This window comes from Lepus europaeus, chromosome 18 (genome assembly GCF_033115175.1).
Source record: "Lepus europaeus isolate LE1 chromosome 18, mLepTim1.pri, whole genome shotgun sequence".
NCBI lineage: Eukaryota > Metazoa > Chordata > Mammalia > Lagomorpha > Leporidae > Lepus > Lepus europaeus.
Window position 1 is genome coordinate 62,071,451 of NC_084844.1, and position 15,696 is coordinate 62,087,146.

Here is a 15,696-nt window from a genome sequence, read left to right on the forward strand (position 1 = left end):
CCATTGGGGACAGCAGAAGTTACTGGTTTTCAGTCCCAGTCTTGGGGTTGGCACTGTGGCGTAGCGGGCTAAGCCACCACCTGGAATGCCAGCATCCCATATCGGCACCAATTTGAGTCCTGGCTGCTCCACTTCTGATCCAGCTCCCTGCTAATGCACCTGGGAAAGCAGCGGAAGATGGCACAAGTGCTTGGACCCCCGCTCCCACGTAGGAGACAAGGATGAGACCTTGTGCTTATTTGTACTAAATGAGTTCATACATGTTTACATTTTCAGTTTTGGCTTCTCATGTGGTAGATGGAAAAACGTGTGGACGCACACACAGAGTCTTTGAGGTCCTTGGTCTGTAAGACTGTAAGAGAGGTCAGCCGTCAGCCCTGCCAGAGAGCAGGTGACGTGGGAGGCCTGTGGCCGGATACATGGAAGGTGGTGGCGTGGGACTTCTGGGTGGGGCCTGTGCTGACGGCCGTGGGCCAGGTCGGGTGCTTTGCTGTGAGACACACAGTCGTCCCTGGGACTCGCTCAGGGACATCAGACTCCTGTAAGGAACCTCGGAAGACCTCCTTGCTTCTCTCTGCAGGCTGCTGACCTGGACGGGGAGATCGACTTGTCCACTTGTTATGACGTCACAGAGTATCCAGTCCAGAGAAATTACGGCTTCCAGATCCATGTGAGCTGGGGCAGAGGTGGGGGCGCACCGGGTGGGTCTGACCTTACCTGTACAGCCGGCACGTCAGAACCCAACACCTCTGTCCCGGGGCTCTTGTTGCTTTTTAAACGTTTGTTTATTTGATAGGGAGGGTGACAGAGAAACAGAGAGAGAGAACTTCCATTCACTGCTTCACTTCCCAGATGGCTGCAATGGCCAGGCCTGGGCCATTCTGAAGTCAGGAGCCTGGAACTCCATCCAGGTTTGCCATGTGGGCGGCAGGGGCCACTGTCTGCTGCCTTCCCAGGCATGTTAGCAGGGGGCAGAATAGGAAGTGAGGCAGCCCTGCCCCCCGATTTGGGACACAGTCATGAGCAGCAGCTTAACCACTGTGTCACAGCACTGGCCCCTGAGTGTTCTTTTCCTCTTTTCTTTTTCGATCCTGCAGTTTGGGGTAGTTGCAAGGATGTGGGACACAGAGAGTAAGGATGAAAGTGTTATTAAAATTGTAGAGAGGTTCTTACTCACTCACTTATTTGCTCACTCACTGATTAGTCTGCAGCTTTCCCCAGAGTCTTGTGAGGCACTCAGAGGAGCAGGCGTTGCCCTGCCCTCAGAGGAGGAGTCAGGGCTGGTGTTGAGCACAGTGAGTGCGGCTGCGCTCCATACCTCTGCCCCATGTCGGACCTCCGGGCCTCGTCTCGGCCGCCCCGCTTCTGAGCTGGCTGTGTCCCACTCTCACTGTCGCTCTGCCTTTCAAATAAACAAAGAAATCTCTTAGAAATAATCTGATTACACGAATAAAATGGTTCTTTTTTAACAAAAAATTACTTATTTGCAAAGCAGAGTGTTAGAGGAAGAGAGAGCAATTTTCCATCCGCTGATTCACCCACCAAAAGGCTGCAGTGGCCAAGGCTGGGCCACGTCCAAAGCCAGGAGCCTGGAACTCCATCCAGGTCTCCCACGTGGGTGGCAGGGTCCCAGGCACTTGGGCCATCTTCTACTGCTTTCCCAGGCCATTAGCAGGGAGCTGGATCAGAAGTGAAGCAGCCAGGACTCAAACTGGCACCCAGGTGGGATGTTAGCCTTGCAGGCGGCAGCTTAACCTGCTGTGCTACAAATACCATGTCCAAATAAGACGGTCTTAGTGGCCATTTCATCAGGTGGCCCGGAGTCAGCCATACCTGATGCCAGTCCTGATCACCATGTCTGCCCTCACGTCTGACAACATGGGTTTGGGGGTTTCTAAAAACCGCCTCACTCAGGGAATTCAGGAAAACCCTGCATTGAGGACTGGTTCTATTATAGCAGAAGATGAGAATCAGAACTGCCCACAGCAGAGAGGCATGAGCCAAATCTGGGCCTCTCAGGTGAAACCCCGGGGGTCCACTGAAGTCACACAGACCCTCTGGTCACTCATGGGATTTCAGGGCTAAGAAGTCACCTCCTAGGAACCAGGCAGGACAAAGGCCAGGCCTAGAATGTGCAAGTGGCAGATGGAGAGCTGCTACCACGTGTGGGGCCGGAGCTGGACTTCTGTGGGCTCACCTGCTGCAGGGTCTTCATGCAGACTTCTGGGCCCAGAAGTCCGCCTGGGTTACAGTGCACAGAGTTGACAACCACAGCCCTTTGGGACTGACACAGATTCCCCTAGCTCAGAAGAGACCCAGGCATAGACTCGAGGGCTGGCGCCGTCCGCTCCCCAGTACCCTGGCGCCAGTCCCTAGACTGCTGCAGCTTCCCTCTGCCCAGGCACGTGCCAGGGAACCACGTCACAACACTGCTGTGCTGTTCCCATGCTGCTGTGTGTGTGCAGCAAGTGCACAGTCCGTCTCCCCTTGCTGCGGAAATGTGCCCAGGCGTGGCTCTCATCTGTTCCCTGCAGGGCACATATGGTGCTCTGAGGAGAGTGGCACAGCCGTGGCCTGTCCTTTCTCCATGAGTGGCCTTGATGTCCCGTGCCAGGATCTCCCTTGCAGGTGGGAGGCCCCCTCGGCTCCCCGGACAGTCACTGACGGCACCTCCTGTCCTCCGTGTAGACAAAGGAGGGCGAGTTCACCCTGTCGGCCATGACGTCAGGGATCCGGCGGAACTGGATCCAGACCATCATGAAGCATGTGCACCCGGCCACCGCCCCGGACGTGACCAGGTATGTGCCAGGGAGCCCCGCTGCCCCCCGGGGGGCCTCCCGCCCTGCTGGGAGATTGGCCCTTGCAAGTCTGTTCTGGGTGGCCTGCAGCCCTCCTCCGCTTTCCTTGTCCCTGCTGTTGGCCGGCCACGCCCCATCTCCCCTCCCCTCGGCTTTCTGGTTTTCCTGCCTTGGCTGGAACAGTCCACCTGTGTCGTCTGTGGCCATTGTCAGCTCTGATCTCTGCTGAGTCGGCGTCTGCCTGTGCGTGGTCCGCTCGCCCCCGGGGCCTGCTCGGCTGCCAGCCTCTGGGGCAGCCGCCGTGCGTGGTGGGCGAGGTTGACCCTGCGGTGCCGTGTCCGCAGGCCCCTCCAGCCGCGTTGCTCTCTCTTGGTCTCCTGTTTGCCTCACTCCTACGTCTATTTGCTTTCTATGCAACCAGGAAAAGCTTCTCTTTGAAACTCTCGGTGCTGAAGCCCAAGTTGGAAAACTGTGTTCTCTCCTGTGTTAGCGCTCTGTGGTTCGTATGCCTTGCGACGGGCTGCATGCCTTCTCCCTCCTGCCCCGCAGCGTCCATTTGAAAAGCAAGGGGAGAAGGTTCCAGTGTGGGGGCCGGGACTCTGCTGTGCCCGTCTCGGGGCTCTGGAGCCCCCGGGCTGCCTCTCCAGCCGGGTACTTTGCACCCAGGAGGCTCCCTGGGTGCAGGCAGTGAGGCAGCGGCAGGGGCCAGCCCAGGCCGCGCCCAGGCTTTGTCAGAACCTCTGTCTCTGTCCTGATTTTACCGTGCTCTGAGTAAGAAGGAAAAACAGGAAACCTGAGTTCTGTCTCAGTCCCCTTTCCTGTCTGTGCTTTGCCACTCATTCATTAAACAGAGGATCTTAATTAAAGTTCTACGTGAGTGAGGCCAGGTCCAGCTGCTCTGTGTGTCTCAGGGCTCTGTGAGAGCAGGGCATGGCTGGGCAGGAGGCACAGGAGCTGCCATAGGCAGGCGCTCCTGGCCCCTTTGGCCATCCTGCACGGCCCCCACCGCTGCCCCTGGGGCCCGGCAAGGTAGGCCATCGTTCTGCCAGAGCTTGAGGATCCCAGCACTCTGTCCAGACCGTCGGGTGCCCACAGCCAGTAAGAAATGCTGCCTGCAGCAGACGGGGCTGCTGCTGGGGCCACTCACGGGCAGTGGGCGGGCAAGGCTGGCAGCCCGAGGCCCACTTCTGTGCACCTCATCACTGCCAGGCCTGGGCTCCTGGCAGGAATAGGTCAGCTTCAGGCTGTCCTGGGGCAGACCTCCAAAGCGCCCTCGGATGCACTTTGTGCTAATGTGTGGCTCCAGCAGGCTGGCCTCCCACACTTGCCATGCTGCGTCCTGCGCAGGGACCATGCCCAGGATTGGATGGGGAGGCAGGCGTTCTGCCTGTCCATCTCCCTGCTGGCCCAGTGTGTCTTGAAGGTGGTGGAGTGCTCGCTCCCCAGCCTGTCTTTAGCCTGTGTTCTCCTCGGGAGGTTTCCGTGACTTCAGAAGATAGGGATTGTTGAGTACACTACGCCCCGATCCACGCAGGTGTGCAGCGCGGTGCTGTGGTTCTCAGCGCTGCCCCAGTCTGTGGTGGGTGGGGAGGTTGTTGGCTGCTGGAGGCACAGCCTGGCCTGGCGCACCTGGGCTGCAGGGCTGCTGTGTGCCTGCTCTCGCGTGTCACGCCAAGGCCCCGTGTGGCCACAGGCTCTCCTGGTTCAGCGATACTGGGTGATCTGCTCCGGGTCCTTTTCACTCGGGTAGGACCCTGCTGACTCTGCTGCTGCTCTGGCCCTTGCCAGTGCGCTGCCAGGTGCCGCAGAGGCCAGCGATGCTCTTTACTTCCTTTCCTCCTCGGGCCCTCCCTTGCTGGAATCTTTGCTTTAGGCAAGTTGGGGAAAGGCAGGGACTCCTCAGGGGATCCAGCTCAGCCCTGCCTGCCACGGGTAGCAGACACACCAGCAGCCTGTGCTGCTGGTCACCCACCTGCCTTGGTGTGGCACCTCCCCCCTGCCCAGCGTGGCCGGCCTGTGGCCACATGGGCCCCTGTCCCTGTTGCGCACCTGTGGTCTTGGCCTTTCCCTCTCAGCAGCCTGTCTTGCCAGTGACCACAGGAGATCGCTAGAGCCAATCTTGTCATCTGCTTATTGAAATCTTGGCACCCTCCTGGGAGAGTGGCTGTTTCCATTCATTTTGTCACCACTGCCCAGCGTGCAGGTGCATGGAGTTGGCCTCACTGGGTGTGTGGGCAGGGTCTGGGCTGCAGGGTCCACGGAGCCCCCATGGTGCTCCCCGCCCAGGGTCTCTTTGGTCAACGGGCCCTTAGTGTCCCCCATGCCGGACACTTGAGGCCAGCTGAGGCTCTTTCCCTCCCCCTCCCTGCAGAACCAGGTCCTTTCTCTGCAGGGAAGGGGCGTGGGTAAAGGCAGGTCGGTCCTTTCCCGCCCTGCACTGAGCAGGATGGGACACGGGCCGGAATGTCACGCTGTGTCCCCTCTACTGCCCCCAGCTCCTTGCCGGAGGAGAAGAACAAGAGCGGCTCCTCTCTTGAGACCTGCCCAAGGCCCAGCGAGAAGCAGGAGGTGGAGCCCGGGGAGCCGGACCCCGAGCAGAGGAGGAGCCGCGCACGGGAGCGGAGGCGCGAGGGCCGCTCCAAGACCTTTGACTGGGCCGAGTTCCGCCCCATCCAGCAGGCCCTGGCTCAGGAGAGAGCTGCCAGGCCCCCTGACACGCATGAGCCTGGGCGCTCCGAGGCCGAGCCAGGCGAGCTGGAACGGGAACGCGCGCGGCGGCGGGAAGAGCGGCGAAAGCGTTTTGGGATGCTTGATGCTCCGGACGGGGTGGGCAGCGAGGACGCGGCCCTGCGCATGGAGGTGGACCGGAGCCCCGGGCTGCCTGGCCCCGTCGACCTCAAGACGCAGAACGTCCATGTGGAGATAGAGCAGCGGTGGCATCAGGTGGAGACCACGCCTCTGCGGGAAGAAAAGCAGGTGCCCATCGCCCCGCTGCACCTGCCCCCTGAGGACGGAAGCGACCGGCTCTCTGCACACGAGCTGACCTCCCTGCTGGAGAAGGAGGTAACTGGAGGGGGCCTTGGGGGCGGGAGCCGTGCCCGCTGTGGCCCGTGGGTTCCAGCACTCAGCCCTCCCTCAGGGACTCGCCTGGCCTATGGACAGGTCCCCACAGTGGAGGCAGACACACAGGACAGGGCCGGCTCCTGTGGAGCGGCAGGGAGGGGAGGAGATCACCGAGCCAGGGGTGCTGCCCTGCAGATCTGCCTGCCACAGTGCCTCAAAGAGCGACGCTAAGCAGGGGGGACCTGAGCAGTGTTCCATCCACTGGTTCATTCCCCGCATGCCTGCGACAGCCGAGGCCGAAGCCAGGAGCCGGGAAGTCAGTCTAGGTGTCCCACAGGGACCTAACTGTCCCAAGCCGGCGCTTCTGCTTCCCTGGGTCTGCGTCAGCGAGAAGCTGGAAGCAGGAGTCAGACGCAGGCCCTCTGCATCTTAACTGTGGGGCAGACCCCACCCGCAGAGTTAACCCTCCATCTGCATGGGATAGCGCTGGGGAAACGGGTGGCAGCTGGAGGCCTGGAAGAGCTGGGAGTTTGTGCAGTGACCTGGGGAGCAGTAGCGGCAGGCGGCGGGAGACCAGGCTAGACTTGGACTCGGGGAGGGAGGCGGGGCCGTGGTGAGCCGAGGTGGGTCAGCTGGTAGATGGAGCTGCCCGGGGTCGACAGGGCCAGGCAGCCCCAAGTAGATCCAGCAGGAAGACACATCTCAGTCTATGAGACCCCACGCTCAGGTTCTCCATCTCACCAGGATAGTAATACCCATGGCCGAGCAGGCGCCGTGAGTGTCCCTAGTCCCAGTGCCTCGTGAGGCCACGGGCAGGGAGTGCACACCAGGAAACAGCATCAAGCGCAGGTGTGTAGGCGTCTTCGTAGACCTAGCCGCCGCCAGTGGCCGTCACGGGGAGTTGACACATAAGGCCCCGTTCTCAGCGGCTATCTTATTAAGTAGGTCAGTTTGCAGATGCTGCAGGGTCCAGCACCTAGAACGCTCGGGTCTGGGGCTCGGGTCTTGGACGAGGAACACTCGTCTTGTGTAGCATTGCGGCTTGTGGGACGCTGCCTGTTACACCTGCCTTTTGGGGACACTCTGCAGAGGTGTGGACGGAAGTAGCTGCTGAGCGTTTGAACCTTGCCATCTTCACGCACGTCACACTTCCCACTTTGCTGTGCTGTAGGGAACGTGTAAGGCTGACGTCACCATGAGCACTGGCGCTCTGGCCCCTGCATCTTCCATGCCCACTGACACTGACAGAGGCAGGAGGGGACCGAGCAACAGCTGAGGCTCACCTTGCTCCCATATGGGGGGTCACTGTGTGTGTGGGGGTGTCAGTCTTCAGTGTGTAAAAGCCAGGGGTCTCCCTGCCTCGCATAGCAGAGGGAGCAGCCAGCTCAGGCTGTCTTCTGTACAGCTGTTCCCTTCCCCACCCGGCATGCCCACGTGGCCCAGCTTCAGACAGGACCCAGGAGGTGTTGGGGGAGAAGCTGGCTGGGGTGCGAGTGAATCCAAGGCTGGGATTTCCTCCTGGGTTTCCACATCTTGCCTGAGGGAGCTGCAGGCACCCTTTTTTGGAAACGGAGCTTTCTGTGGACTCCATCGTGCAAAACTGGTCAGATGGTTGAAGCCCTTGGCGGGGCCTGGATTGAGCCAGCCTGAGCTGGGTGAGCACACCCCAGGGATTCTCACAGCACCCAAAGAGCTGGACTCCCTTCTGACACAGCACGGAGCCCTCACTGCCCAGAAATGAAGGGCTGTGTGGTGTCCGGGCCTTGCCATCCACAGGGGTCCTGTGTGGTGGGAGCTGATGTAGGTGCCCAGGGGGTGTGCCCAGGGGGTGGGGTTGGGGACAAGCCAGTCACGTGGGCTTGAGCTAGAACCTTCCACCCCCGTGCTGCAGATAAAGACCATACACATCGCTGGCACGTGGGGACCCCGGAAGTCCTGTACCGGCAGTGCTGCCACCCCCCTCACCATGTAGCCGCTTCCGTCTATTGCTGTCACGTTGCTCAGAACCGGTGTCTTTTTACCAACAGCTGGAGCAGAGCCAGAAGGAGGCCTCGGACCTTTTGGAGCAGAACCGGCTCCTGCAGGACCAGCTGAGGGTGGCCCTGGGCCGCGAGCAGAGTGCCCGAGAGGGCTACGTGTTGCAGGTAGGGGGAGCAGCTGCTGCCCGCCACGCACTCAGGGGCGTCAGTGTGGCAGGCCCTCGATCAGGTCCAGGCAAGGCTAGGCTGAGCGGTGGCGGCCTGGGCTCCTGCGCCCCAGGACGGGGCTCTCCGCGCGCCGGTGGCTCTGCGGTCGCTCTTGCCCCCCACTCCACACGCCTTCAGGTTGTTCTCAGAGTGGCCGTTACACTTTCCTTACGAGCATCACAGATTCACACACCACTTCTGGTTGTTCTCCCAAGGGCCACATGGGGCCCGCTGTGCCGAGGTGGAAGCCGTGGAGTTGCATAGCGTGTGACTGACAGCTCGTCCGAGGCCCGCTAGAGCCAGAGCCCCTGCCTGTGCCAGCAGCACAGCCGCCAGCCCGCCGGGCTGTTGGCACAAGCCTGCTGCCCCCACTTCTTTCTTTCTGCCCTGGCTGAGAAGAACAGGGGGACAGTGTGGTCACCCAGCCAGCCCAGCCTGGAGGGGAGGGGAGGCAGGCCCAGTCTAGGCCCTGAGCTGGCAGCCCAAGCCATCATCCCCGCCAGATGGGTCCAGGCCGCAGCTTCCTAGGTTGCGGCCCTGTCACGGCTGTTGGGAGGTGGGCAGGGGCAGGCAGTGTGTGCCAGCCGTCCTACAGCACCCCAGGCCCCGTGCTCATCCTGGGACACAAAACAGGTGCACGCATGCTCCCTGGCACGGCTGTGCTGGATAGGAGGTGGGTGAGTACAGTGCTAGAGGGCAGAGCAGTGAAGCGATGAAACCGGGACCCTTGCTCTCGACGCAGGCCGAGGATGTGGTGTTAGAGGAAGGTCCCAGAGCCCGGCGCTGCCCCTCGGCAGGAGCTAGATGCCCACGTAGACTTGGGCATCATGACCCCTGAGGGCCCTGCTGCTCAGAGACCCAGAGTCCGAGGGGTTGACGGCCGCCACATGGCTGTGTCTGATCCTCCCTGGCGGCCTCCTTCCGCCCCGAAGCCTGCCTTCCTGCCTTGCCCTGGCCACTTCTGCTGCACGCCCCCACCTCCACCGTGGCCTCCTCTTCCTTTTTCCCCACAGTTTCAGAGCCTCCTCCCCGCCCCTGCAGCCAGGTGGCTCTCGGGGCCCTGGAACCGGTGATCGTAGACCTCCCCTGGCCTGCATGCGCTGTGAGGTCCTAGCCACGGTGCAGGCCCTCCAGGTGTGGACATCTTGCTGAGCGGAGGCTGGGCCTATGCGCCTACCCCGAAGCTCTGGCTGGCCAGCACTGGGTCAGGCAGCACGAGCTTCGGGAATGCTCGCCACCCAAGGCTGGAGGGAGCAGGGCTCTTTGGGAGGAGGGGTCAGGAGGGCTGGCTGCTGGGGCGGGCGTGGCACGCCACCATGCTGGGAGGAGTGTGCACAGTGTGGGTGTTGAGTGCACTTGAACTTGAACTGAGTGTCACATCTGTGGCTTTCCCACCAGCAGACCCAGAGGGAGCCTCGGGCAGGGCCGTCCTCACTCTCCCTGCATCCCCGCAGTGCCGTCCCCCGCGTGCCTTTCAGTGTGGGGGATCCTGTTCATCTGTGTCTCGTTCTGTGCCCCGCATGCTCGGCGCCCTCATTTTGCTCTCCGTGAAGGTTGTTTTGTTTTGTTGGTGATTCCAGCCCCAGTCCCCGTCCGCCCTCGTTCTGTCTTCTTTCAGGTAGACGTTAGTTCTCCCGTCCCTGGAGGCCTGGCTGCCCTTTGCAGAGGAAAGTGTTCCGATGCCCCCTGCGGACGGGTCTCCAGCCGTTCCCTTCCTTCCTTCTCATCCTCTCTCGGAAGGAAGTGACGTCATCTACCTGCGCCTGGTGCCTGTGCTTTTTTAGGATTTGTTGCCTAGAGCCATGCACTTTTGTTTTGCAACACACACACGTGCACACGCACACGCAGACACACACGCAGTGCTGTGCTCCCTGCCGCCCCGCTTCCCGCCGTCCTCTCCCCTTCAGTCTTTGTTTGGCTTCTCGGTGTGTCCATTGTTCCATTTTGTTTGATTTATTTCTCCTAGAAGCTGTTTGGTTAGAACTGGTTTTTGATGTTACTGTCCGTGTTTTCTGTTCACCTGGAAACAGCTACTTACCAAAAAAAAAAAAATTAAGATGATTTGTTGGATTTCTTTTCTTTAATGGGAAAAAAAGTTGTGCAAAGGATAAGAGCCAAACGACCAAGGAGCTTTTCTGTGGCTGACCCTGGCCAGAGGTGTGACACTCAGAATGGGGAGGTCTGGCCGAGGGTTACTAACCAGTGTTTCATCGGTTTCTTTAAGACTGAAGTGGCCACCTCCCCGTCGGGGGCCTGGCAGAGGCTCCATAAAGTCAACCAGGACCTGCAGAGCGAGCTGGAAGCCCAGTGCCAGCGCCAGGAGCTGATCGCGCAGCAGAATCAGACCCTGAAGCGTAGCTATGGGGAGGCCAAGGACGCGATCCGGCACCACGAGGCCGAGATCCGGAGCCTGCAGGCGAGGCTCAGCAGCGCCACCGCCGAGCTGGCCATCAAGGAGCAGGCGCTGGCCAAGCTCAAAGGCGACCTGAAGCTGGAGCAGGGCAGGGCCCGTGAGCAGCTGGAGCAGCGGCAGCACAGTGAGGCGGCGCTGAGCGGCCAGCTGAGGGCCAGTGAGCAGAAGCTGCAGAGCGCTGAGGCCCTGCTGCTGGAGCGGACCCAGGAGCTGCGGGGCCTGGAGACGCAGCAGGCCCTGCAGCGGGACCGGCAGAAGGAGGTGCAGCGGCTGCAGGCGCGCGTGGCCGAGCTCAGCCAGCAGCTGGGCGCCAGCGAGCAGGCGCAGCGGCTGGTGGAGGAGAAGCTGCAGCGGAATTACGCGCTGCTGCTGCAGAGCTGCGAGGAGGAGAAGCGGGCACTGCTGCGGAGCCTGAAGGAGGCGGAGGACCGGGCCGGCGCCTGCGAGGACCGGCTGCAGGCCCTGCAGAAGGAGACGCTGAGTGCCAAGTGTGAGGGCAGCGAGCAGGCGCGCCGGCTGGAGCAGCAGCTGGAGGCCCGGGAGGCCAGCCTGCGCCAGCTCGCCGAACACGTGCAGCGCCTTCGCGACGAGCGGGACCTCGCCAGGCAGCGGCTGCAGGAGCTGACGGAGCGCGCGGCCGCACTCCAGGAGAAGCTGAGCGGCCGGGAGGCCGACTGCCAGAGCCTGGAGCGCTCCTACCGCCGGGTCTCCAGCCAGCTGCAGAGCACGCACGCCCTGCTCCAAGAGAAGGAGGAGGAGCTGAGGCGCATCAAGGAAGTGCACGAGAAAGTTCTGGAACAGAAAGAGCAGGACCTCAGCGAGGCTTTGGTTAAGATGGTTGCCTTGGGGAGCAGCTTAGAAGAGACAGAGATGAAACTCCAGGAAAAGGAAGAGATTTTGAGGAAATTTGCAGACAGGCCTCCGACGGGCACCGAGGAGCCCTCGCCGGCTGCCCCGGAAGATGGAGAGGAGGAGGGTGGCATCTCCCTTCTGGGCCAGCGGCTGGAGGACGAGGACCCCACGGCTGCCCTGGGGGAGGAAGGCGGCGCTGGCAGCCCCAGCAGAGAAGAGGGCACAGTGCCACCGAAGGCAGAGGACGCCTCCAGCAGGGAGGGGCAGCTGCCGAGCACAGCCAAGCCCGACCCGGGAGCACCTGGGGCTAAAAGGCAAAGAATCCGGTTCTCCACGATCCAGTGCCAAAAATACACCCACCCTGAGGGGTCCGAGAAGACCTGGGCCAGCAGCACCTCGTCCGACACCAGTCAGGACCGCTCGCCCTCAGAGGAGAGCATGTGCTCAGAGGCCACGCCTGGCGCCCCACCCTCAGCCAGCGACCCTGACACGTACCTGTCCATCATCCACTCCCTGGAGACCAAGCTCTACGTCACGGAGGAGAAGCTCAAGGACGTGACCGTGAGGCTGGAGAGCCAGCAGGGCCAGAGCCGGGATGCGCTGCTCGCGCTGCACCAGCAGTGGGCCAGCGCCGAGGCCCAGCTCCGCGAGCAGCTCCGTGCCAGCCTGCTGCAGGTCGGCGCCCTGGCCGCCCAGCTGGAGCAGGAAAGACAGGAGAGGGCCACGAGTGTCGAGAGCCATGTCGGGGAGCTGGGGGACTTCCAGGTGAAGAACAGCCAGGCCCTGTCGTGCCTAGAAAGCTGCCGAGAACAGCTGAGGGCCCTGCCGAGGGCCAGCCAGGGGGACGAGCAGGACCCCAGCACGGCCTCGCTGGCCAGCGTGGAGAGCGCGCTCGTGAGTGCCATCCGGGCCCTGCGGCCCTGGCCAGCCCCTGCCGATGGCAGGGCCCAGGGGGCTTGGCTGGAGGAGAGACGCCTGGTGGAGAGCGGGATGGCCCCTCGGCCAGAGCTGAGCGAGCAGGAGCAGGTGAAGCTGCTGTCTGACCAGATAGCCCTGGAGGCGTCTCTGATCAGCCAGATCGCAGAGTCTCTGAAGAGCACTACCCTGGACGTGTCCCGCGTCCTCTGTGAGGTGTCTCAGGCAGGAGAGTCGCTGCCGGCGGCTCAGAGCAGCGCCGTCTCCGCCCTGGCCCCCGCAGAGGCCTGGGCCAGGAAGGTGCTGGTGGATGGCGAGTTCTGGAGCCAGGTGGAATCCCTGAGGAAGCACCTGGGGACACAGGGAGGAGAGGCAGCTGGCGCCTCGGCCGGTGGGCAGCAGTACGTCCCCCAGGGCCTGGCGGAAGCCACGTGGGTCAGGGCGGAGCTCAGCTTTGCCACGCAGTCCGTGAGAGAGTCATTCCACCATCGGCTGCAGAGCGTTCAGGAGACCCTGAGGGGGACGCAGAGGGCCCTGCGGCAGCACAAGTGCATGCTGGGGGAGCTCCTGAGCGCCTACCAAACCCCAGACTTCGAGAGAGTGATGCAGCGGGTGTCAGAGGCCCTGGGGTGGCCGGCGGGCAGTGAGGACGACATGCGCGCAGCCTGGGACCTGAGCCCCTTGGGAGAAGTGCTGAGTCCAGACGTGGAGGGCTCCCCAGAGCCCTCCCGCGGGCCCCAGCAGAGCTCAGGAGCCCTTGTCGCCATCCAGGAAGAGCTGGCCCAGCAGCTGAAAGAGAAGGCCAGCCTCCTGGAGGAGATCTCCGCCGCTCTGCCCTCCCTGCCGCCCTGGGAGTCGCTCGGAGGTTGCCGGAGGCTGCTCCAGGCCTCCCGCGAGCTCTCGTACAGCACCTGCCTGGGAGGCCTGGGGCAGTACTCGTCGCTGCTGGTTCAAGACGCCATCGTCCAGGCGCAGGTGTGTTACGCGGCCTGCAAAATCCGGCTGGAGTATGAGAAGGAGCTCCGGTTCTACCGGGAGTCCTGGCAGGCCGGGGGTGCCACTTGCCAGGAGCCTGCGGCGCAGGCAGTCGGGGCCCTGCGGGAGGAGTACGAGGAACTCCTCCGCAAGCAGAAGAGCGAGTACCTGGAAGTGATCGCCCTCGTGGAAAGGGAAAACGCAGAGCTCAAGGCCAAAGTCACCCAGCTGGGCCACCAGCAGCGATGTCTGCAAGAAGCGGAAAGCAAGCACAGTGAGAGCATGTGTGCGCTGCAGGGCAGGTATGAGGAGGAGATGAGGTGTGTGGTGGAGCAGCTGAGCAGGACCGAGAGCACGCTGCAGGCCGAGCGCAGCCAGGTGCTGAGGCAGCTGGACGCCTCGGCCAGGGACAGGCAGGACATGGAGCGGCAGCACGTGCAGCAGATGCAGACGCTGGAGGACCGCTTCCAGCTCAAGGTCAGGGAGCTGCAGACCATCCACCAGGAGGAGCTGAGGACCCTGCAGGAGCACTGCGCGCACAGCCTGCGCTGCCTGCAGCAGACCCTCGGCCTGCACCAGCGGCCCCCGACCCAGCCCGAGGGCCTGCCGGCCCCCAGCGAAGCCGACGCCACGACGGGCCTGCGGGAGCGCATCCAGGAGCTGGAGGCCCAGATGGGCCTCATGCGGGAGGAGCTGGGGCACAAGGAGCTGGAGGGCGACGCGGCCTCTCTGCGGGAGAAGTATCAGCGGGACTTTGAGAACCTCAAGGTCCTCAGCACCTGGAACCCGCGGGGCGGTCTCCCAGCTGCAGGGGGCGGGGGTGGTGCTGGGAGGCAGTTCCTGGTAAAGCCGAGTCAGACTCAGCAGAACCATCCGCGGTCCCTCTGCTTGCTGGCTGTGTCCAGGCCCGGGGCTCAGCTCCCCTCCCCCCCAGCCCCCGCTCAGCCTCACCCCAACAAGGAGAAGTAGCAGGAAGGAAGGCGGGTCCCTGGCAGGAGATGAGAGCGTGACTCATGTACTCACCACAGCCCCTGCTCTCCCACCCTGCCAAGGATAGCCCAGTGCTCTTGGACCGGGAGTTGAGGGTCCCGTTCCTGTCCCAGCCCTGTGACAGGTACCCTGTCTGAGAAGGGCCCTGCCCCTGAGCATGGCCTCCAGCCCCCACTGCTGCCATCTCCGGGAGCTTTCCTGGAGCTGTCCTCACAGCCTGCTCCATTCCACACTCTGTCGGGATCCCCAGGGGGTGAGTTAGGGGCAGAGGTCAGGCACTCGTGCCTACACACCGCGCCATGCGTGTGGCTGCCTGGGTGTCGCTCAAGCTCCCCGCCCTGGGACCTGCCTCCTCATTTCCTTCCCCCCCACCCCCACCCCTGGAACACACTCCTGCAGTGCCTGGCACCCTCGGGTACGGCCAGCACTGTTTCCTGAGCAGAGCCTGTGCATGACGCCAGCCCCAACCAGACAGACCCCTGCTTGGGCAGTCCCGGAGCACTTTTCCATAGCTCCTCTCCAAGTCAGCCAGAACTGTTAGGAGCCCATGAGGAGCCGTGGGGAGCCATGCGGTCAGTTCCCAAGGGCAGTGGGGGACAGGTTCCGGCGCCCTGTGAGAGAGAATTGCACAGGCCTTTGTCCCAGGGGGGCCCAGCATGGGGGAGGCACTGAGTCACCTAGGTGTGGCCATGGCCAGGTTCTGGGGACCACACCAGCAGTCAGCAGGCAGTTGAGGAAGGGGTGCTGGCCCTGGAGTCAGCCAGCAGGAAGCCCCTGAGATGCAGGGGACACAGGTCAGGTGGGGAGTCCCAGCCACCCTTCATGGCTTCCTCTGTTCAGTGCCCGCATGTGGTGTCCACACCCATCTCTCCGAGACGTGCAGAACCTGTCACTGGCCACTGATAGTGAGAGCAACCCACTGTGGCTGCTACTGTGTGTGGATGGCCCGTTACGTGGGTCGGAGGGCCACGGCCCTCCTCGAACCTGCACGGGCCCCACCACGCCTGTGTCAGCACGTCTTGCTGATGACTGACTGGGAAATTAACTATTAAAACACTGAGAGCACTTAAAAAGTTTGTGAAAGATGGAATTAAAGATAATTATTTTGGCACAAATAATTTTTTTTAAAGATTTATTTGAAAGGCAGTTACAGAGAGGAAGTGCTCCCATCTGCTGGTTCACTCCTCAAATGCCCACAATGGCCAGAGCCGAACCACAGCTAGAGTCAAGAGCCTGGGACTCCGCTCAGGTCGTCCACATTGGTGGCAGGGACCCAGTTACCTGAGCCATCACCACTGCCTTCCACAGGGTGCAGGAGCCGGGCGCTCTGACGGGGTGTGGGTGTCTTTAACTGGGCTGAACACCTGTTGACATACAAATGATTATATTTTTAAAAAAAAAAAAAGGATTTATTTGAAAGGTAGAGTTACAGAGAGAGAGCAAGAGAGAGGTCTTCCATTGGCTGGTCCACACCGCAGATGGCCGCAACGGCCAAGCAGAAGTT

General features: G+C 62.1%; 1 protein-coding gene across 6 annotated transcripts in view; it reads left to right on the top strand.

Annotated features, from left to right (window-relative positions):
* The window catches only part of MPRIP (myosin phosphatase Rho interacting protein), a 114,490-nt gene that overhangs the window by 89,448 nt on the left and 9,346 nt on the right, over positions 1 to 15,696 (top strand). For 4 of the 6 annotated variants that reach the window (XM_062216611.1, XM_062216610.1, XM_062216613.1 and 1 more), the window contains exons 12-16: positions 581 to 670; positions 2,689 to 2,798; positions 5,294 to 5,861; positions 7,889 to 8,005; positions 10,272 to 13,970. In XM_062216611.1, the coding sequence (XP_062072595.1) occupies positions 581 to 670; positions 2,689 to 2,798; positions 5,294 to 5,861; positions 7,889 to 8,005; positions 10,272 to 13,970 (4,584 nt within the window). The remainder of the gene's footprint in view (positions 1 to 580; positions 671 to 2,688; positions 2,799 to 5,293; positions 5,862 to 7,888; positions 8,006 to 10,271; positions 13,971 to 15,696) is intronic. The other 2 variants (XM_062216615.1, XM_062216614.1) reach the window with 1 other exon arrangement.